Source organism: Bufo gargarizans, chromosome 3 (genome assembly GCF_014858855.1).
Source record: "Bufo gargarizans isolate SCDJY-AF-19 chromosome 3, ASM1485885v1, whole genome shotgun sequence".
NCBI lineage: Eukaryota > Metazoa > Chordata > Amphibia > Anura > Bufonidae > Bufo > Bufo gargarizans.
The window spans coordinates 290,266,705-290,289,796 of record NC_058082.1 but is presented as its reverse complement, the minus strand read 5'-3'; the positions used below and the strand labels follow the sequence as shown (position 1 = coordinate 290,289,796).

Here is a 23,092-nt window from a genome sequence, read left to right as displayed (position 1 = left end):
TGTTTCTGTCCGTGCCTCCGCACCGCAAAAAAATAGAACATGTCAGTGCCACAGCTGCTGGGTTTCATGCTGCTAAGAGGTGCATACAGCAGTAACAGCTACTGACTACCACTCTACCTATCAATGCCCACATGGAAGGAGACAGAGGAGCATTGATCCTACCTCTCCCTCACTCTCTACCCTGCAAACTGTTAGGGTACTTTCACACTAGCGTTAGAGGAATCCGGCAGGCAGTTCCTTTGCCGGAACTGCCTGCCGGATCCGGAAATCCGTGTGCAAAAGGATACCATTTGTTGCCGGATCTGGATGCGGATCCGTTTGACAAATGCATTGAAAAATCGGATCCGTCTCTCCGGTGTCATCCGGAAAAACGGATGCAGTATTTTTTTTTTCACATTTTTAAAGGTCTACTCGCACGCAGACAGGAAAACTGGATTTCCAGAACACTTGGTATCGGATCCGGCATTAATACATTTTAATCGAAATTAATACCTGATCCGGCATTCCAGCAAGTGTTCCGGAATTTTGGGCGGAGAAAATACCGCAGCATGCCATAAAAGTGACTGAACTGAAGACATCCTGATGCATACTGATTGGATTGCTTTCCATTCAGAATGCATTAGGACAAAACTGAAGCGTTTTTTTTTTCTCCGGTTATTGAGCCCCTAGGACGGAACTAAATAACGGAAAACTTTAACGCTAGTGTGAAAGTACCCTTAGCAGGTGTACTCTGCTGCATGCACTCGGTATGGCTATCAATAAAAAAAGTTTACAAGGGTGAGGAGTGGTTAAAAAGTACTGGTGAATGATGGAAGGATTGAAATCAGCGTAGGCTCGAAGAGCGTGGACTTTAACATGCTCATATTTAAGAAAATGGCACCAGAAAAAATGATTGTGCATCCTGCGTTTAAAAACTCCCAGAGACTTTTGCCTAACATTTGGAGCTGGCATTTTTCTGGCAAAGCAAAAAACGCAGCAGAAACGCATTAGAAAAAAGACACAAATGAAGTCACAAAAACAGTTTAAATCAAGCCTGACCGAAATCACAAACTGCTCCATCAAATGCCATCTATCACACTCTTCTCTTTACACCTGGTTTTATTTGGTACATGTTAAAAAGCACCCACAGACATCATGAAAACGACCCCAAAACATACTACATAAGTCGCGCAGGCAGTGGTTTTGGTGCAGTTTTTTTACGCCCCAAGAGCATATACCCTTTGAGAATATGTTCCTTCTAATGTGCTGGACATCCAAGGCCCCTCTTCTATGTATTTTGTACTGACATGTATAAAGTCTTCTTGATCTGTGTGGTTACAAAGATTTCAGATTGCATAGTTCATAGTTTGGTCATAACTTGTGCAATTTTTGTGTCTGATAGAAATTTAGAAATACTCCATCCATGCGTCCCTTTGCATCAGATGAGGAAATGATCAAGGATTCCAGCAAATCATTAAATGTTCTTTATGTTTATAATGGTATATATGAGCCCTATCAAATCCACTGGCTGTTTCCACTTCAAATAGCATTCAGGCAAATGCCAACTACAGGTAATGGAAAATTGGTGGAAAATTGCTTTGAAGTATTTTATTTCCTTATTTTAACAATTATTTGGTCATTTTCTCCTATTTTGCTGCCTTCAGGTCCGTATGCTTAAATTATATTATATTCTATTCTGTTTATGGACAGTTGGCTTCATATTGCTATTTTTACATTAATATATGTGTTAATAATGACCTTGTGATTTTTTACGCAAAATGTTTTATTGAACATTTTCAAGAAAAGTTAATTTTTAACAGGTGTGAAGTATGATAAACAAAAAGTGCACAATCAATGTCTATTGCAATCCGCAAAGCATAAAAAGATAGAAAAAGGTTAACTAGGGAATTCATTCATGGCTAAGATCTTTGCAAGCAGTGTCCCATAATGGAGGAGCCACCAACACATTCCCCTGAAGGACCCAATGTTCATATACGTATGACTATAACAAATTGTTGTATTCAGAAAGAAGTATAAAAAGTAAAAACAGCACCACAAGAAAGCCAAAACAATTTCTGTCACTTCTACAGTTCCACTCACCATCCCTCTTGCTATGAATGGACTATCCATTCATAGTCAAGATTCCATTTAATCACTGATCCTACTCTTCCAATAACTAGTCATCTGCCAGATATACAGGTAAAGTGCCCACCAAGCATTGCTCTTGATACCAAATAGTGGCCTAAAAGCAGTTGTGCAATTTTTCCCTAATATGTTTGGGGAGGAGGAAAATGATCCTCCCTAGATTTGAAAAAAGGCTTTGACCATGTCCTTTCTTGGCGCGGTCATAGCTAGTGTTGAGCGCGAATATTCAAATTACGAATATTTATTGCGAATATCGCAACTTTGTGAATTTGCAAATATTTTTAATATAGTGCTATATATTCGTTTTTCGAATATTCATAATTTTTTTCATCTGAAGTCATGATTCCTCTCTGCTTAAGTTGATTGTCAAGCAACTTAAACAGAGAGGAATCATGACTTCAGATGGAAAAAAATGACGAATATTCTAAAAAACTAGTGCTATATACGGTATTTGTTTTTTAGAATATTCGTCATTGCCGAATATTCTAGAAAACGAATATATAGCACTGTATTGAATATAGTGCTATATATTTGTTTTTGACCCACTCCTGTATTGATCGCGTAATATTCGCATATTACACTATCATTACCTTGCCGATTTTCGAGTAAAAAAAAAAAAAGAATGTAGAATATAACGAATATTCAAATTCGTGAATATTCAACAAATATGACCCCTGCCGCTCATCACTAGTCATAGCAATAAACTACAGCTGCATGAAGAGCATGCATACAGCCATTGAAAACAGGTTGGCATGAAATCCAGAAAAAAATCTGTACAAAAGGTGGTTTCACACATTTTTGCAACAGTTTTTATGTCCTTTTTTGGTACAGTTTTGAGCTAAAGCCAGAAGTGGATTCAAAATGAATGGTTGCTCCTGTGTGGAAACCACACCAAGAAATGATGTGTCCTTTCTTGGCGCCATCTGTAAATCTGCACAGAAATAATCTACTGCTGCATAATCAACTCAGGCACCCATGGAAAACAAAAGGTCGTGGATTCTACATAGTCATCAGCGTCATAATCCACAGACAACATCACCCGTTGTAAACAAAGCCTAACAGTTGTTTCAAATGTGGGCCCAGATTTACTAGTCCTATAAATGGTGTACGCATAGACATGCTGTCTAGACCTGCATCAGATTTATCAAAAGGGCTTAGACTGGATGATAAATTTAGCGCATGGATAGACACCTTTGTCTAAATATAAGCCAACTATTGGTTGGCTTACTTTGAGATAGAATTTTCAGCCAGAATTTTGGCGCAATTCTGGCACAAAATGGCTTATGTTATACTACACCCCTTTCACGACAAAGCTCCACCCTTTTCAAGATAGTTGAGAAAAAATGTAAAAATTGTTTGCGACAAATTGTGTCAAAATTGCGCCAATTTGCACAACATTCTAGACAGATTTTAGGCACAGACACATTAGTAAATCTGGGCCATGTTTTTTTTTTTTTTAAGACACAGTTTTTGCAGTCTTTTGAGCCTAAGCCAAAAATGGATTCAGAAGGAATGGAAAAAATATAAAGGAAGGACTTATACTCATTCTTCCTCTGGATCTCCTTTTTTCTTTGGCTCAAACACATTATCAAAAACTGCAATGCCTTTTTACAAAAACTGTGTGTAAAACTACCCTTATACTTATCTTTTCCTTCTAAGATGGCTGTTGATGAAGGGTCATGGGATCAGTCCAGTCCATCAGCGGCCTCCACTCACATACACTGCAGACAGATGGGAACTAGCGAAAGCAGGGACATTTATTTATTACTTATATTTATTATTTAATTTTTATGTCATTTTTTTTTTCAAGAAAATCTTTATTTCTCAAAGGAAAGACATACATAAAGTACAATTCAAAAGCATTGTATGTGGGTTACAAATCATTTTCATGAAACAGACATCGATGCCTAGTTAGACAGTAAAGATTCAAGACAATTTGACCCTCAACGTCAATTATTCTCAATACCCTTCATTTAAGTGTCCTCCCCCCCCACCCAGATCTGAGAAAACCTAACCCCCCTCCTCCCAACCCCAATCCAAAACTAACTTTCGTCCTGCCAGAAGATTCACCATACCTCTTGACAGACATGGGCTAAAGGTATTATGTCAACATATTGGTAACATCTCTAACGGTCATAAGAAACATGTCATAGTGCCAAACGACCTAGCGTCCCTTTCAACTGCTCCTCTAGGTACCACTTCGTTAGTGTGAAAGGTCTCATGATATTCTCAATTTCGGAATCGGAGAAGAACTGTGTCAGAAAGCCTCTCCATTTCTTTAGAAATTTGCCTCCCTTCCCTTCCTTGTGTTTTATTACATCCCCTCGCTCCAAGGTCAGTAACTCTTTGAGACAAGCTAAAATGTCATCCCTAGAGGGGACTGAAGGCCGGAGCCAGTGTTGTAAAATGCTCCTTTTGGTTACCATACAGAGTGCATGGAAGAGGGTCGGCAGTCTACGTTCCATAGGGACCCCATCCAATTTTTATGTCTTATGCCCTGGTTATTGCCCTTGGGCAACCTGTGCGCCAAAGCTGGAATCTATGCCAACTATGAGCTGGCATAGATTTCAGGTATAATTTATGCAAGTTTTCCATCTGTGACAGATGCCATACAGTCCCCTTTCTCTCCCATAGACTACCATATTAAAAAATATATACATTTAGCTTTTCTTTCCTTCTGTACTCTGTGGTATGGAATAGAATTGTCTACCACACTATTATGCCCTCCTTTTTATGCAGTATATAGATGTATACTGGCCAATCAGAGGCTAAAAGGACATTCGTTAGGCCACCGTCTGACTAATGGACCTCTATGGACATGGATAGCATGTACAATATGTTAGGAGCTTCCGTCAGTGCTAAACATTAACAGAAAATGTGATGTGAGCTTTAGATTATCATAGGGTTCTATTGTATGATGTTCTAGAAAATAATAAGAAAAACACTGCAGAAAACGCAAACCCACTATGGTCTATGTGAATGTGCCCTAAAAGTCCATTAAAATGCCATAGTGGACCAGACCATCACAAAATGTAGCTTTGATGCAGTATTTTTCTTAAGCCAGGGCAGCGTTGGATCAGAATGGGAAGCTAATTCATCTAATTTTAGGATCTTGATTGTTTTGTGTTTTCTGTGACAAATATAAGAGAATAATTAACAAATTTAATTTTCTCTTGTTTTTCTACTGCATCTATTTTTTCTTTATTATTTTCATAATTTTCTATTGTTTGCATGTCTACTGGACTGTTTCCCCAAGGCTTATAAAGCTAGATTTTGAAATAAATATTTTGCTTTTTCAGCTGAGCATCCATATGAATTATTCATGTATCAACATCTTCTGATTAAAAATATATTCCCTTCATGGCTCGAAATTTTTGCAATGGCTGAACGGGTCATGGATACCCTGCAAACAGAGGATATGGAGCTATTTACTCATCTTCAACGTACTTTTCCAAGGAACGTGACTTTCAACCCAAAAGTATGCACTTTTTTTATCTTTTTATCTTGGAAACTGTTATTTATTCAGTAAAAGAAGAATTCCTGGGCTTACTCTCTGACTGCACCGAAGTACCAGTGACTAGAAGCAGGGTTCTACCACATCTGCTGTCTTCTAAGTTGTAATAAGTATCTATATGTGACACAGTCACGTCTACCTGTACTCATAGAGGAGAGTCCTCGATGTTGATGTGTAGTGGTGAATACTTGATAGTCTTCCCAATCCTCCAGTCCGGTGAAAGCAGACAGGCGGGGTAGTTTGAAAACGTGCCGCTGCCGGCAGCTCCTTATGGATCCTTTTGGGGCGGGCTTATTCAGATCAGGTTATTGCAATGCAGTCTTTAAGTTAGGGAGATAGAACACAATTTCAGTTGTCGAATGCAAATAGCTTCACTTCGCTATTTAGTCCAGTGGATTCATAGGATTCATAAGGAGAAGCAAAGGCAAGAGCACTCTATCCCTGAGGAAGAAAGGCGATCCTTTCGAAACATGTTGGATTCTTGGTCCACAACAGCTCCTACAGCTGTAACCTAGTGTGATGTCACCGGCGCTCCGGTTTGGAGTGCAAGCTTTTTTTGCATAGGAAACATGCTGCCGACCGGCTACACAGCCTGACTGCTTCCACTGGACTGGAGGATTGGGACAACTATCAAGTATTTACCACTACACACCAACATCGCAGACTCTCCTCTACAAGGCGTGATAGTGTCACATATAGATACTAATTGTAACTTAGAGGACAGCAGATGTGGTAGAACCTGCTTCCAGTCACTGGTACTTAGGTGCAGTCAGAGTAAGCGCAGGAATTCTTCTTCTACTTCTTCAATTTGTCATTGCGGCACTGACCTTCCTTGCAGCATACTCGCAACATTTTTAAGTAAGAGCGCCAGTAAACTTGTTTACTTCAGTGCAGCCTGTTAAAATTTTGATATGTCATGTTGTCCATTTGTTATGAAGAAATTAATGGCAGAACATACTGTAGTTTTTTTTTCTTCTCCCTACTGTATATGGTGTTTTTTGTGTATGATGGTTGTAAATGCTTGATGTGATGTTGGCCAACAGAACATTCTTTCAAATAGAGACCCCATGAAAACATTTAAAGTGGAACTGTACTTTTATTGAACTTATGATATGGTATAGGGATATATCAAAAGTTTAGATCGGTGGTGATCTGAGTGCTGAGACCCCCACGATCTTTTGCCTCACTGCACGAGACAGGAGTGAGATGGGCCCATAAACTTTCTGTGAGTAGTATAGTGACGATTAAGAATGTGCTAGGCGCTTGCTTCTCTCCCCTCTTTCTAGAGATTGGCGGGGGTCACTTTAAATTTTGTAGGGCTTGTGGGGATTCACTCTGGTAGACAGGGTGTACGGACGCAGTACAGAGGCAAATTACCAGTTCTTAAATCAAACTTCCGTGTTTATTCACACATAAAGCAAAAACAAAACGTCACTTTGCAGTCTTGGTGTTAGTTCACACACAATGGAAAGTGCACATAGCAAAAATCACCTTGGTGGCAGTGCTGCCTCAGAAAGTCTAAATACAGGCTTTAGACGGCCTGTTCCCCTGACACATGGGTCTCCGCTCTCCAGCCCAGCACAGGGCTCAGATCCTATCACACAGACCTCCGGAGCTCCACTATCAGACGGAGGTAATCCTCTCCACCTGGCAGTGCTGGCTGGTTTTATGCCTGGCAAAACCCGGTCTGAAACATGGGAAGTAGTCACCCACCCAGCACTTTGACTACTCCCAGTAAGAGCCGTCCTGGATCAGCTATTACAGCAATATTAAAAAGCAAGGTGTCAAACAGCTATTGCTGCTGACACATGAAAACTGTCTCTTACTCCACCGAGGCCAGGAACCTCGTGACACATACCTTCCGTCAACTACAGTCCCTTGTGCCTTCCCACAGGCTTAAAAGGGTTGTCTCAAGTATGAAAGTTATCCCTTATCTACAGGATTGGGGGTAACTAACATATCAGTGGAGTGCCATCTGCTGCCCCTCCCCTCCCCACTGTTCCCAAGAACAAGGATCCCATATTCCCTGTCCTGATGGAGCAGCAGGTTGAGCGTGTGCTCTGGCACTTTAACCATTCTCTATAGGACCACCGGACATAGCCCAGTATAGCACTTGACTGTTTCCACCAGTCCCATAGAGAATGAACAAAGAGGCAGAGCGCATGCGTCCTAATGGTCAGACCCATACCGATCAGTTAGTTATCTCCTATGGGAGGATAAGGGATAACTTTCATACTTGGCACAACCCCTTTAACTAAAGAGTGACATGAGTGTACACTATTGGTTGGTGATATGGACACCTTTTTATATGGAGAAAATGAATGTAATATTTTATTTGCTAACTTTAGTTTAAAGGAGTTCTCCGGCAATTAAGAAAATAAAAATACCTAAATATTACTTTATTATAAATATATTCCCAAATATCTTTCATTAGTCATAATGCTTAGTTTTGTCTGAGGAGCAATCATTAGAAGAAATAAAATGGCTGCCGTCCTACTAGTACACACAAAACCTGTCCTAATCACAAAGCAGGACACAGCCACATCCCCACCTCCTCTCTGCACTTCATGACTCATGAACTCTGCTCCTACAGAGATTCAGCTGAAGATCATATTAAACTGTATTCAGAACCATAACCCCTGACAAGCAAGAGAGGAGGATGAGGCAGCTCTATAACTCACTGCTCTGAAGTAACTTATAGGTTTTGTGTTAACTAATAGGACGGCAACCATTTTATTACTCCTAATGATTGCTCTCCAGACAAAACGAGCAATTATGACTAATGAAAGCTATTTGGGAATATATTTAGAATAAAGTAATATTTACGTATTTTCATTTTATTAAAAGGATTTATTTATACTCACAAACATCCATAAATAAAAGCCACATCAAGAATCCTGAGGGTGTTTTATCATTGATGTGCCTTTTATTTATGGATGTTTGTAAGTATAAAAAAAAACTTATTTTTTTCATCACTACATTTTTATTAAATTTTCTAAATAATAGTACAATCTAGTAGCAGTGTAATTACAGTACATTATCAGAACTAAATAAATCCTTTTAATAGCGAGTTGGTTGATGGTGCTTCACTATTGGTGCGATCTTCTGGTCTGTCACAGAGTCTTTAATGAAAAGAGGACTGTGGATTGTATGAAGGTCCCCATTTTCCTGTGCCCATTATATCCTCTGTGAACTGCCTTCCCTGAGGGCATGGAAAATGTCTCTCCACACTATAATCTGAAGTGTACATACTCCTCCCCTTACCTGCCGTTATCTGTAACATTGAGAGAAGAAAGAGGTAGAGAGCTAGCACAGTTAGGAGCGGTGTGCTGTTAGAAGCGGGACAGCCAGCTATGTGAAGGAGTTACACAGGCTTTACAGTAGCAAAATGGTAGGACATTTTTTATAAATACTATTTAGAAAATTACTTAAAGGGGTATTCCCATCTTCACTTTTCATACTTACCTTCATTGAGCGCGACGTTCACTTCCTGGATTCGTCTGGGCTTGATTGACGTCTTATCCCGGCCGGGCCGTGCTTGTGCAGAAGACTGAAGATTTTCTCCTGGCCGGACCACGCAATGTCCTGAACATGCACGTCGGTGTGCATGCGCCATGGTGACTTATTCCTGGCCTGTATAGTACAGAGTCGGCGTGCGTGTTTGCAGCTCTGTACTATACTGGCCAGGAAGAAGTCATTATGGCGCATGCGCGGCGGTGTGCACGTTCAGGACATTGCGTGGCCCGGCCGGGAGAAAATCTTTAGTCTTTTGCGCAAGTGCGGCCCAGCTGGATTCGACAGGAGAGGTGGCCGTAACCATTGGAGACAAAAGACAACGATCAGGTAAGAGGGGACTTATTTTCTCAAAAAGGGTGGAAATTAGGTAATTAAATGTATTTACAAAAATGATCACTCTCAAATCATTAACAGATTTAACAGTGATCATTGTGATGGGAATACCCCTTTAATGTTGCATTTAGAAGCAATTAAACAATTTCTGGATAAAGCATTAAAAAGGAACAAGCACATGTAGTATGCAGAAACTGCAATGAAAAGTCTGTCAACATTGAACTATAAAGCATTTTCCCCCTCTCAATATATGTGACATAAGGCCACCACTAGGACCTGCTCCTGTTTCCAGAACGGGGCTCCTGAAGTGAAGGGAGGGAACCCGTGTATGTTCCACCACCCTCTATTCACTGCTATGGGAGTTTTGAAAATAGCTGAGGGCGTGCACTCAAATATTTTGGGGACACCCCTAAAGGTTAATAGGTGACCACGCATTCATGGCTGCTCTTCCTTCACTTCAGGGGCCCTGTTCTGAAGACAGGAGACCCATAGTTGAGACCCACACGAATCTGACATTTGTAGCATATACTAGCCATATGCCACAAATGTTGAGATAGGAAAACCCCTTTAAGAGCAGAATTGAGGGCCGCATAATTCAACATAATTGTGCTCAAATACAATATAGGGAAGCAATGCATAAAATGATCTCCTCAATGCTATTCTATATTTATACTAGTTGAGGCAGAAATATTGCATATGTGAAGTAGAAGTCTTGACTCCTACAATGTCTCATTCACTGAAGATCATTGCATTGACTTGCCATGGTTATTTTATAAAAATGTTTTATTTTGCTGTCAATGATAGAGTTTATTAAGACTTGAGAGACTTGTAAAATTAGGCTTTGACTTATGGATTTAACTGTATACCCGGTATATACATACATACATCTAAGATCCAACATCAGGCACATTGAATTTCAACCTTTCATTCCATTGTTTCTTTTCCAGAGATAGGCATAACCCAAGGTGCCTCACAGCTGCTTTTCTTGCAAGTCCGGCCACGCAGAACAATGTCATGCTGATAGCTGTCCACGGCATTGCAATGACCAACTTCAATTGTACATATCAATGTCTCTTTACATCCTTTATACTATCTGCATCTCTCCAGCATTTTAACACTACAACTCCAGCAGCAGGCTGTCATGGCATACTGGGAGTTGTAGTTTTGCAGCTAGAGAGCTAGATGTTGGACACCACCACACTACATCAAACCATTCAATGAACTTGCTACACGTGATCCTCGTTTTCTGGCAAATTCCAAGTTAAAGAACCCTGACCGGTATATTAGTTTATGCTGCTTTGGGTTAAGTCTTGAGTTCCCCTGAGTACGAGGTATTTCAGAGCGTACATTTTCTATTACTGTCAAGAGAGCCTTTGTCCTCACTCAACATTTGCTGTTGTTTTTTTGTGCTGAGAGAAGTGTGATGCTCTGTTAAGCAAACCATCTCATTTGTGACATTTGGAAAGTGGCTGATTTCATCGTCAGACAAAATTCTCACAAATCGCGTTCCTAGTATTTTCTGGGTAATTAATTGTGAACAGTTTCCCCTCTGCTGAAAATTGACATATGTTGTCAGTACGGTAATTACAACGGCTGATTCAGGATCCTTTCAATGAGATAACACCACATGAGTGTTTCATAAGGCAGATGGTAAGATTCCAGCACTGGAGATTATTTGATGTAAAGCATCATTTGGTCCTAACCCTCGCTCCGGTAGTCACCTCATCAATACAGAGCTGCTGGCAATTGTATTTTTCAGAAGCAGCGTTCTGGAAACCCACTGAAAACTATTTGTAAGTGTATAGCAAATATATTTATTATATTGGTTATTAGGCATTTCTGTACCAGCACATAAATCATGATATGGGCCCAGTACTCCAAAAATAATTACACATTGAATAGTACAATGCATTCAGATGAACCGAAATGCATGAGGTGTTCCAACAATTTGAGGACATTTAAAACTGTGAATATTTAGAAAAATAGTGTTAAATATAAAAGAGGTAATACAGAACAATGTCTTATGAACTGGCCATATATTAATTCTTATCTTAGGGTTAAAATATAAAAGAGGTTATACAGAAAAACTTCTTATGAAACAACTATATATTAATTCTTATCTTAGTTTTAAGATACAATAGAGGTATATTATAGAACAACTTCTTATGAAACAGCCTTATATTATTAAAATCTTATCTTAGCGTTAAAATATAATCTTCTATATATATATGAAGAAGGACGTATATATGTATGTATGTATGTTCCGCGATCACTCAAAAACGCAACCATTGATTTCAACAAAACTTGGTATACACATCCCTTGCTACCTGGAAAGAAATCTTGTGCAGGTCTCAGCTCTCTAGGACGTACCGTTCCTGAGATATTCCCCAAAAATGACCTGCATTAGCCAATAGAAGCCTGCAAGTCTTTCTCTTCATATCCCAACTGCCATACACACAGTCACATGTCCCTTATCAACCAATAGAAGCTCGTAGGCCCTTAGGCTACTTTGCACATTGCTTTCCGTCCTGGGATGTGAAGCAAACGGATCTGTCATGACCCACAATGCAAGTCAATGGGGACGGATCTGTTTTCTCTGACTCAATCTTACACAATAGAAAACGGACTTTCAATGGAGTTCATGACGGATCCGTCTTGGCTATGTTAAAGATAATACAACCGGATCCGTTCATAACGGATGCAGATGGTTGTATTAGCAGTAACTGAAGCGCTTTTGCTGAACCTTGCCGGATCCAGCAAAAACGCTAGTGTGAAAGTAGCCTTAGTCTCCACATACACACAGTCTTACTCCAGGTTTCCATAAAAACCCAGCCATTTTTCTTCACTGCTTTAGGTCACCTTTAGGCTAGGGCTACACGATGACATGTGTCGGACAACAATAAGTCGCACCACACATGGGGCACAGCTACACTGCTACATGTGTCGCGCAACATTAATGTCTCACCAATGTTGTGCGATCATTTTTATAATGATAGGCTATGGTGTTGCACTGCGACATGTGACATACTGCGATGCAACAGTCGCAGAAAAATCCATCTTGGATGGATTTTTTGCAACTGTCGTGTCGCAGTCGCAGAATGTCAGATGTCGCATTGTCACACCTTAGCCTATCATTATAAAACTTGTTGAGACAAAATGTGCTGTGAAGCTCACTGTTAAAGGGGCGGGCTGCTGTGGAGGTCAAAGTTAAGGGGATGGGCTGCTGTGGAGGTCCCATTTTAAAGTGGTGGGGCATCGTGTGGGGGGGTCAGTGTTAAGGGGGGGACTGTTCACTGTTAAAGGGGCAGAGTGCTGTAGAGGTCACTGTTATGGGGGATGCTGTCGATATATTTTAATGACACACACAAACATTAAATGAATTATACCCATGCGAAACCGGGTATTTCTGCTAGTAGAGGTAATATAGAGCAGCTTCTTATATAAAAAAAAACGTATATTAATTATTTTCTTGGAGTAACAGTAATGCTGCACATTAGCTAAGATTTGAAAATGTAAAGCATTGACAAGTAGTCTTAACCCTTTACCCTGTCGCTTCCAGTGAAGACGCGTTGACATAACTGTGGCCTTTTTCAGAATATTATCGAAAAATATATAACAGTAGATAAACCAGCACGTCCACACCCTTGCCAGAGTGTGGCCGTGCTGGTTCATCTACTGTTATATATTATTCTATGACTTTTTGCATCTGGTATCAGACATCTAGTTGATTTTTTATCACCCACTTTTATTCATCCACAGCCACCTAGAGTTTTTATTTATTGTTGCTCTTTCAGAATGTTTTGTTCTGTTTTTGTCTTCTGCACTAGTGGATACAAATGAGCTCCCATATCAATATTCACAGCCTAAGGGTCCATTCACACGTCCGTTTTTTCTTTCCTGATCTGTTCCGTTTTTTGCGGAACAGATCAGGACCAGATCTGGACCCATTCATTTTCAATGGGTCCTGGAAAAAATCGGACAGCACAATGTGTGCTGTCCGTTTCTGTTGTTCCGTTCCGCATGTCCGTTTAAATATAAAACATGTCCTATTATTTTCCGCAAAATTCGGATCCTGGTACAATACAAAGTCAATGGATCCGCAAAAAACGGAAGACATTCGGATGTCATTCTGTATGTCATCCGTTTTATGCGGAATCCGTTCCTGGAAACACATAACAAATTTATAATTTATTTATTTTTTTCAAATTTTTTTCAAAGAAATCCAAACAACTTTATTTGATTATTGAAATTTATACATGTTTCCGTTTTTTGCGGATCTGCAAAAAACGGATGACATACGGATGACATACAGAAACATTTTCAGGAACAACGGATCCGCAAAAAACGGACCGAAAATCGGGATATAGGAAAATACTGACGTGTGAATGTAGCCTAAATGGGATGGTATAGGGTATATTAGGGTACATTAGGGGTAGTTAGTATATAAAGGTGACATAACACAAAAACAGGTAAAAACCCAAATAATGGGATAAAAAACATCTAATCCCCTCAAAAAAACTTACATAAAGACACCTGAGTCTCAATAGTTCAAAGAGTAGTAATCTTTATTAAATACATGTACATAACTTGATAAAAATAGAGATGAAACCCATCAGTGTTAAAGTGCGACTTCGCCTGAGGGATGGTATGACTATACAATCACCATAGCGGGGGGTAAAGTGACTATACACTATTGAACTGCCAGATATATAGCAGACAGTGCATTAGTAGATACTATTTAATTAATGTACAAGTGTAAAACATATATCTCTTGTATTCTAATGCACAAACCCCTCACTCAACAATAGATGAAAATAATGATAAAGTGATGACCTCAGGAGAACCGCACACCCCAACGTGGGTTTCGACAACACTTTCATCCTGCAGTTCAGTAGTATCACTTTACCCCTCTCTATGGTGATTGTATTGTCATACCATCCCACAGGCAAAGCCACACTTTAACATTAATGTGTTTCATCTCTATTTTTATTATGTTCTGTACATGTATTTAATAAAGATTATTACTCTTTGAGCTATTGAGACTCGGTGTCTTTATGTAGGTTTTTTTCTACATTAGGGGTAGGTACGGGAACAGAGTGCATCCACCTTCGGGGTGCATCTCTGGGTTGAGGTTTAGTCAGGGACCCTATAGGGAAAGGATCCTATCCTGGCTATGCCTATCTCTACCACCCTAACCTTTGTTTTGATTATTTTGGTTTATATATGTGTTTTTATTTATGTCTGGGTTTAAGATACCTACCCACATAGTGGTGCTTTTATTGGTTCATATTAAAGATTACGTTTTAAGAGATCCGTGCCACAGTTCACAGCCCGTACATGTAGTAATAATTTTTTTAAATTCATTTTTGAAATTTTAATTTAAAAATTTAATTTAAAATGAATAGCATGTAATGATAACTTAGGGTAAGTTCACATCTCCGACAGAGAAACAGACTACTGGAGTTACTGTATCTGGCATTGCTGCCAGATCCCAATTGACTATAATGGGATCTGATGGGGATCCCGCGGGTTTCTGACATAAATGTTGGCTTTCTGCCAGACAAATACAACTGCATACAACGGTATTTGTCAGGTAGAATGCTGGTATTGTTGCTGCAAACCCACCAGATCCAGCACTGGGCACCACCGGATCTCCATTGGCTATAATGGGATCCAGTGAGTTTGTGGCATAAATGGCAACATTCTACCTTACAAATAACGCTGCATGCAGTGGTATTTGTCTGGCAGAAAGCCGGCATTTATACAAGAAACCATTATAGTCAATCTGACAGTGCCTGGTTCTCTACCCAAACAGACTACCCGAGTTATGTGCCGCACTTGTGATCTTACCCAAAATTATTATTACCTGTACAACTGTCACTATTTCAGCCATTTAGGCTGTGAATATTGATGTGGGAGCTGTGTCTAGCCATGCCAGATATGTTCTCCCAGAACAGACTACAGGAGTTAACTACCGGAGATGTGAATGTAAACCTTACATAGGAGTTAACCACTTCGGGAAGCAGTGGCAGAGTTGTTTTTTTATTTTTTTATTGTTGCATTCCAAGTTTTGGTTGACATATGGGTGCTTATTTTTTGTGAGATGCGTTGTATTTTTTTATGGTTCTATTTTGGGTTACATATAAATTATTAATGGAAAAAAACTGCAATTCCACCATATTTTTTTTTGTATATTACGTTTTGTGCCATTCTCTGTGTGGCATAAATAATGTGTTCCTTTATTTTATTGGTTAGTATGGTTACAGAGATGCCAAATATGGGTACTTTTTGTTTTACAATTGTTTGCACAGTAAAAGTATATTTTATATAAAAATATATATTTTTATATGTATGCTGTATGTGGGCTTGGTTTTTAAGCGACAATGTAAATAATAGTAATTTTCCGCATCTGTTGTGCTTTTTTTATTCTGTTCACAGCATGGTTTGAGTTACATTAACTTTATTATATGGGTCGTTATGATTCTGATGATGCCATATATGTGTATTTTTTACCGTTGTGCAAAATAAACCCAGTTTTTAAACTTTAACTTATTTTTTAGTTCCACTAGGATACTGCACATTTTGATAATCTGATGGCTTCTATAATACTTTGGTAAAATCAATTCTCAGCGTAGGTATCAAACAATGGAGGCAAATCCTATTTTCTGTGATTGGAATACCCCTTTAAAGTTACTCCCAAGGGGCGTTATGAAGGTGACCCACCTGGTTTTCACCATTTAACACCTATACAGGAATCTGGACTTTGCTGCACTTGAACAACAACTACACAGTAGTCTCTGTTCAAATGTCAGACACTTTTTGGAGCACAGAGAGATCAGGCAAAACTGTAAGCAGGGGCAGGCAGAGTGCAATGTGCAGCTGAGGGTCAGTACAGGTTCTATCTGTCCCCAATAATGAATCCCCCCCCCCAAAGTGTGTCATGTGAGCATACAGGAAGCTAGAGAACCCCTTTACATACCTGCTGTAGCCTCTGACCACACAAATCACTATCCTGAAAGGAATGAGCAGCCCCAATAGTGTCTGGTGTTCTTAATTACCTTATTGAGATGTCACAGAATGCTGTGATGTCATGTGCCCATTTGCCTATGCAGCTGCCAATCTGCTTCTTTAAAACTGTGGAAATTTCCTTTTGTTGCCTCCTGGGCTGAAAACCCCCCACCCATTCGATCCTGTGGACCAATGTCAAAAGAACCCAAGATCGGCTATTAGCTGCTGGATGGGCATCTGTATTTAAGTGGCCATACAGTGCATGTCATATCTGTATATCTATCTATCTATCTATCTATCTATCTATCTATCTATCTATCTGTCTGTCTGTCTATCTATCTACAATAATGAATCCCCCCAGTGTGTCCTGTGTGCAAAGAGGCAGCTGGAGAACCCCCTTACATCTCTGTTGTAGCTTTCTCCATCCTGCAAAGAATTGACCAGCTCCAATAGTGTCTGGTGTTTTTATGCAAATGCCCTCATTGTGATGTCACAGAATGCCATGATGTTATGGAATGCTGTAATGTTATGTGTCCATTTGCATATGCAGCTGCCATTCTGCTGTCTTTTAAACTGTGGAAATCCCCTTTTATTGCCTCCCAGACTGACAACTCCCCACCCATTCAATCCTGTGGACCAATGTAAAAAGAGCCCAAGATCAGCTTTAGTATACTAGATGGGCGTCTGTAGTAAAGTGGCCATACAGTGAATCTCCTATCTATCTATCTACTTATCTATCTGGAGGTGCTGGTTCATTCTTTGTTTATTTCTATTGTGGCGATGTGTACAGTAAAAGTCCTGGAAGGGGTGTACATCTCACCCAGGGTCCTCAACTGGGTGAGATAAGTAAAATCCAGGAGGATGGCACTGGCTTCAGCAAACATAGTTGCTGGAGAAATTTGTTTTGTTGGAGTACAAGGGCTGGATTTTATTTGGACTGGGGATTTTATTTGGACTGGGAAGGTAGGTTTGGTAGTGGGACCTTCCCAGTCCACCCCCCATTCCACAGCAGGTTTTCCTCTAGCCTGAGGTCATCGCAGGTGAAGCCTGCTGTAATCAAGGAGGAATAAAACCCAACCTCTGTGTGTCAGTCTAGGGGGAGAAAGACTTGGAAACAGAAGCCTAGTGAGGCTCTGGGTGGTCTCAGCCAGGAGGGCTGAGGGGCCACGAGCCTGTGTCTAGCCTTATCTCTTCCCTGTCTGGAATTGTGTCTGATGAGCAGACCTACTAAGGCTTGGAGCCTGAGACCCTGTGATTAGAGGTGAGTCAGGGAAAACTACTGTGGATTTAGTTAGAGCCCAGACGGGCAGGTGTTTATTTGATGCTATTGTATGTGCGGGTGCTGAAGTGCCAAAATAAAGCACTCATTTGGACATTAAACACTGTTGTTTGTGAAGAAGTCTGTAACTGCGACCCCCTTAGAGAGAGATTGATCCCTTACACTATGTATATAGGGGAACAGGCATCCCCTACAGGAACCTAGCACTCCTGCCCACCTGCGTGGTGCTTTTCATCGGGAATATCACAAATTATCTAGAATCTTGTAGGATACAAGCATGTGTTAGTCCCCTTGCAGACGAGGGTGTGTCACGATGAGAGTCTGCAGGGCAGCTCCCGGCCTGAACTCCCAGCGCTGCCGGCGGTCACATAGCATTATATTGATTTATGATGCTATGTAACCCTTACAGTTCTTTAATGTATTGGATAACACTGACATAATGTTGCCAGTGTTATCCAATATATTCCAGAACTGTAAGGGTTACATAGCATCATAAATCAATATAATGCTATGTGACCCCGTCAGTGCTGGGAGGTCAGGATGGGAGCAGCGCTGTGGACTCACAGCGTGACAAAAGGCTCATCTACAAGGGGCCTTAGAGTAGGTCCCGTCTGCTAGAAGCCACATTGTCGATTGGTAGATGGGCCCGACATATTTTTGATCAATAATATGCGCTAAGAGCTTCTACTTTGTCTTATAGTAAGTAGAGCAGTTATGCATTTTACTTATATTTTTTTACATATTCACCATTTACTTGTGTCTTAGTGCATATAGTGGTGTGCTACTACTTCTACAGTAGTTCTACATACCGTATATAATAGCCATGGTAGCTTGCACCTGCTTTTAAATTATCCATCTGGAGGTGCTGGTTCATTTTTTGTTTATTTCTATCTATCAATCCCCAATAATGAATTCCCCCCCCCCCCCCCAGTGTTTTGTGAGCATAGAGGAAGCTGGAGAATCTCTGTACATGCCTGCTGTAGCCTCTGACCACGCAATTCACCATCCTGCAAAGGAATCAGCAGCCCCAATAGTGTCTGGTGTTCTTATGAAAATTAACTCATTGTGATGTCACAGAATGCCATGATGTCATGGAATGTTGTGATATCATGTGCACATTTACCTATACAGCTGCCAATCTGCTTCTTCAAAATCCCCTTTTATTGCCCCCCCCCCCCCCCGACTGAAAACTCCCCACCTATTCAATCCTGTGGATCAATGTCAAAAGAGTCTAAGATCAGCTGATAGCTACTAGATGGGCGTCTGTAAAAAAGTTAAAAAGTGCATCTCATATCTATCTAGCTATCTAAACAAGTAAAAAGTGGGCAGCACTGCAGTACTTTCAGTAGAAATGGAGTGCCAGCGGCTGAAGAGGCGATCCACCAACAAAACGTAATAAAAAACGTAAAAATTCCACAGCGCATCCAAAGCAAACCATGTGTTTATTCACCAGAAAGCGACGTTTCGGTCCTCTCAATGAGACCTTAATCAAGCTCTCACTGCTTGAGAAAGGTCTCATTGAGAGGACCGAAACGTTGCTTTCTGGTGAATAAACACATGCTTTGCTTTGGATGTGCCATGGAATTTTTTATTTTTTATTAGCTGTCTATCTATCCCTCTATCTGTCTCATGTCTATCTATATCATATGATATTCACATCTGGGTCATCTGACGGCTCCAACACTTCCATCATTCTTGTTATTCTGCTCCTGGAAATTATTAGGGGAAGCTTGGAAACATTGTGAATCAACCATGTATTATTGTACAAACCATTTTTAAAAGTAAGAAGGAAAACGCCACAGACAATTCAGAAGCAGATTTGAGAAAAAAAGTAAAAAATTTATTTGGCGGAAAGAAGGACTGTCATTTTTTTCAATTGGTCTTTAGTAAAAATGTTCAACTGTTTCTGAGATACAGGGCTAAAAATCAATCTGTTTGCAGTTTCAGTTTTCTTTGAATCCCATCATCTGACAGCTCATGTGTAGCTCTTATCTCTAATCCCCTGACCTCATAAACACTTATTTATTTAAAGGATTTCTGTCATCAGAAAAATCGTTATGTATCTGGCTGACATTAGCGATGTGCTAATGTCAGCAGTACATAACAGTATGATTTTAAACTCCCTGCCTGCCGCCGTTCCCTCAAACAAAAGACTTTTATAATATGCTAATGAGCCTTTAGGTGCTAGTGGGGCATTTCTGCAGCAGCACCCTTTGGCATGCCCATGTCTAGTTGATTGACGTCCTAGTTCTCCTCCGTGCCCCGTAAATCCCGCACCTGCGCTGTACCATTTAGTATTCGGCGCAGGCGCAGTGAGTGAAGGACGCTCTTACTGCGCCTGCGCCGAATACTAAACGGGACGGCGCAGGCGCGGGATTTACGGGGTACTGAGGAGAACTAGGACGTCAATCAACTGGACATGGGCGTGCCAAAGGGTGAGAAGACGGAGCCTCTAGATGCTGCAGCTACGCCCCACTAGCACCTAGAGGCTCATTTGAATATTATAAAAGTCTTTATAACGGCGGCAGGCAGGGAGTTATAAAGCATACAGTTATGTACTGCTGACATTAGCACATCGCTAATGTCAGCCAGGTACATAATGGTTTTTCTGATGACAGAAACCCTTTAAAAATTGAGCTATAATTAGTGTTTATGAGGTCAGGAGATCAAAGATAAGAGCGACACATGAGCCATCAAATGACGGAATTCAAAGAAACTGAACATTTTAAAGTGATTTTTAGCCCAAAACGAGTAAAAAGCAATAATAAAAAAAAATTGACCCAAAGCTGGATTTAAAACCCAAACTAGGCGCTTCTTTAAAAGGTTAAAGGGGTTGTATGATATTAAAAAATTATGTTATTTTTCCCAGAAACAGCTCTATTTTAATCCATAGGCTGCACTGCAACTAAAGCTCATGGACAAGACTCGAACCATTTCTGGATAAAAAGCAGGCCCTTATTTGTAATCTCAGAACCAGAGCATTCAGTGATAGGTTCAGCTGCGTCCTGAATTGGTGTATTATCAGTTTAGGCTAAAATGCTAAATCTGTAATTATATTCTAATATCTTCTTAATAGCATGCAGCTGTATCATTTTGTTTTTCTGTATATAACTAGTTTTTTTTTACAAGTTTTCTTCCACTGCAGTAAGGATAATGAGCATCTTCACTGCACAGAATGAACTATGCACAGCTCTAATGAAATAAATTGCAATCTGAACATACTTAATTTTGTAGAACATAATATATTTTGATGATAACAGCAGAGAACATTGGTAGTTTCTAATTTTATTTTAATGCAAACGTCTTTGCAATGCCTACTATCTGAATGATATGTTCAAAACAAGAATAATTTGCAGGTGGCAATGTTCTCCTTCTGTCTTCAGGATTTCTTAGTAGAACTGATAGCTAGAGAAAGAGAAGAAGCTCTGAAACTTTACGCAAGTAGCTACAAGCCTCAAAGCCTTTCTAACTTCCATGAGGAACACTTGGCAAGTCCAATCATCTTCCTTAGAAAATGGATGGGCGAGGTAAGAACAATTGGGGGCAATCAGAAAATCTCATAGAGAGGAAATCAGGTCACGTGGCAAGTGCCTAACGTGCAATACATGGACATTCTTCGTAACTTTCATAATGAGATGATAAATGTGCTGCAATATGACGACTCCCTAAGTACGACCAGATAAAAAAAGATGGAACTGTATCTCAGTAAATTAGGGTTGTCACGATACCAAAATTTTGATTCGATTTCGAACACCAAAAAAGCTGCGTGCATTCCACATTTTATGGAACCTCTGGCCCATAATCAAACAGTCCTATCCTATTTTTTTGGGGGACAAGGTGAGTAAAAAATGGAGAATCGCGCAGTTTTTATTTTTATTTTTTTAACGGTGTTACCCGCATAGGAGATGTTTTTTAATATTTTAATAGTTTGGACTTTTTTGGACGTGGCAATATGTAATATGTTTATTTATTTATTGTTTATATATTTTATATGTAAAATTGGGTAAGAGGGTGATTTATAATTAATATTTTGGTGTTTCTTTTTTAACCTTTTTTTTTTACTTTTTATTTAATAACTATTTCCCCCTTAGAGGCTAGAACCTGGGATCTTTTGATCCCTTTCCTATTCACCCTAGTAGAGCTCTATTAGGGTGAATAGGACCTCACACACTAGCAGGGAGCTGACTATGGCAGCCAGGGCTTCAGTAGCGTCCTGGCACCCATGGTAACCGATCGTAGCCCCAGGATTACACTGCTGGGGCTCCAATCACAACTGCCACTGCGCCACCAATGTTTTTAAACCATTAATACAAATACAGGAGGCGGGTGCCGTAGGCAGAATCACATAGCCGGCACCCGACCTCTATGACAGGGAGCTGCGATTGGTTTAGTTATCATCATTGGTGACACGGTGGCCACAGCCCCTCCCCTCCTCCGCCCCTCACCTCCTCATCGGTGGCAGCGGCAGCAGCAGCACAGAGGTGAGGGAGAGAGTGACTCCTTCTCCACTGTGCTGCTGAGGGAACATGGAGCGTGCTGTAGTAGTGCAGCCTATTATCGGTAAATAGCAAATCCCGGTATTGAAGTATCGATTGGGTATCGATAATTCGATACCTGGTGCAACCTTACAGTAAATGATGGGAAAATAGTATACTCAATAAATCTGCTTTCATTTTACAACTTTCTGTACAGAATCCAACACAAATCTAAAATCTCACTGGCAGCACTACTGCTTGTATAATTTTATACTGAATGGTGCTTTTATTTTGCATTACGTTTATAGACAGGTTTATAAAATTGGACTATATAGGGCATTTACCAATTTAGACTATATAGGGAGCTTCATTAATTTTCTATGCATAAAAAAGTCTAACATTTTGGCACAGGTCCAGGTTTGCAGACATTTGCTTCCTTTCCAACACCCTCGGAATTCTTATAAAAAGTGTGCAAGGTGTGGGCGGTCTGTGAGGGCGAGTGGGCTGTCAGTGGGTTCAACATATTTAACAATATGTACACCAGAAAACTGGACCACATTACACTTAAAATCTACTCCAGCTCCTGGGTAGAGAAGATTTCCATTCTGGAACATGAGCAACCCAAAATGTGCCACAATTATTATACGCCTCTTACTAAGTGTGGCACATCTCATGCCAGTGCAGAACAAATTAAACAAATTAAGACTGGTGTACAGGGCTTCATAAATTCCCCCCACTCTTCTTGTTTCTAACAGGGATTTGTAAATTCACTGGGATCTGCCTGCAGTTTTGCTAATATGGGATCAGCTCTTCATGCACAACTGGAATCGTAATGTAATGGAA

General features: G+C 40.2%; 1 protein-coding gene across 1 annotated transcript in view; it reads left to right on the top strand.

Moving 5' to 3' along the window:
* LOC122931551 overlaps positions 1–22,484 on the top strand; it is a 151,212-nt gene extending 128,728 nt beyond the window's left edge. The window contains exons 9-12 of the mRNA XM_044285624.1: positions 1,382–1,550; positions 5,424–5,602; positions 21,158–21,301; positions 22,467–22,484. Coding sequence (XP_044141559.1) covers positions 1,382–1,550; positions 5,424–5,602; positions 21,158–21,301; positions 22,467–22,484 — 510 coding nt within the window. The remainder of the gene's footprint in view (positions 1–1,381; positions 1,551–5,423; positions 5,603–21,157; positions 21,302–22,466) is intronic.
* The last annotated feature ends 608 nt before the right edge of the window (positions 22,485–23,092 follow it).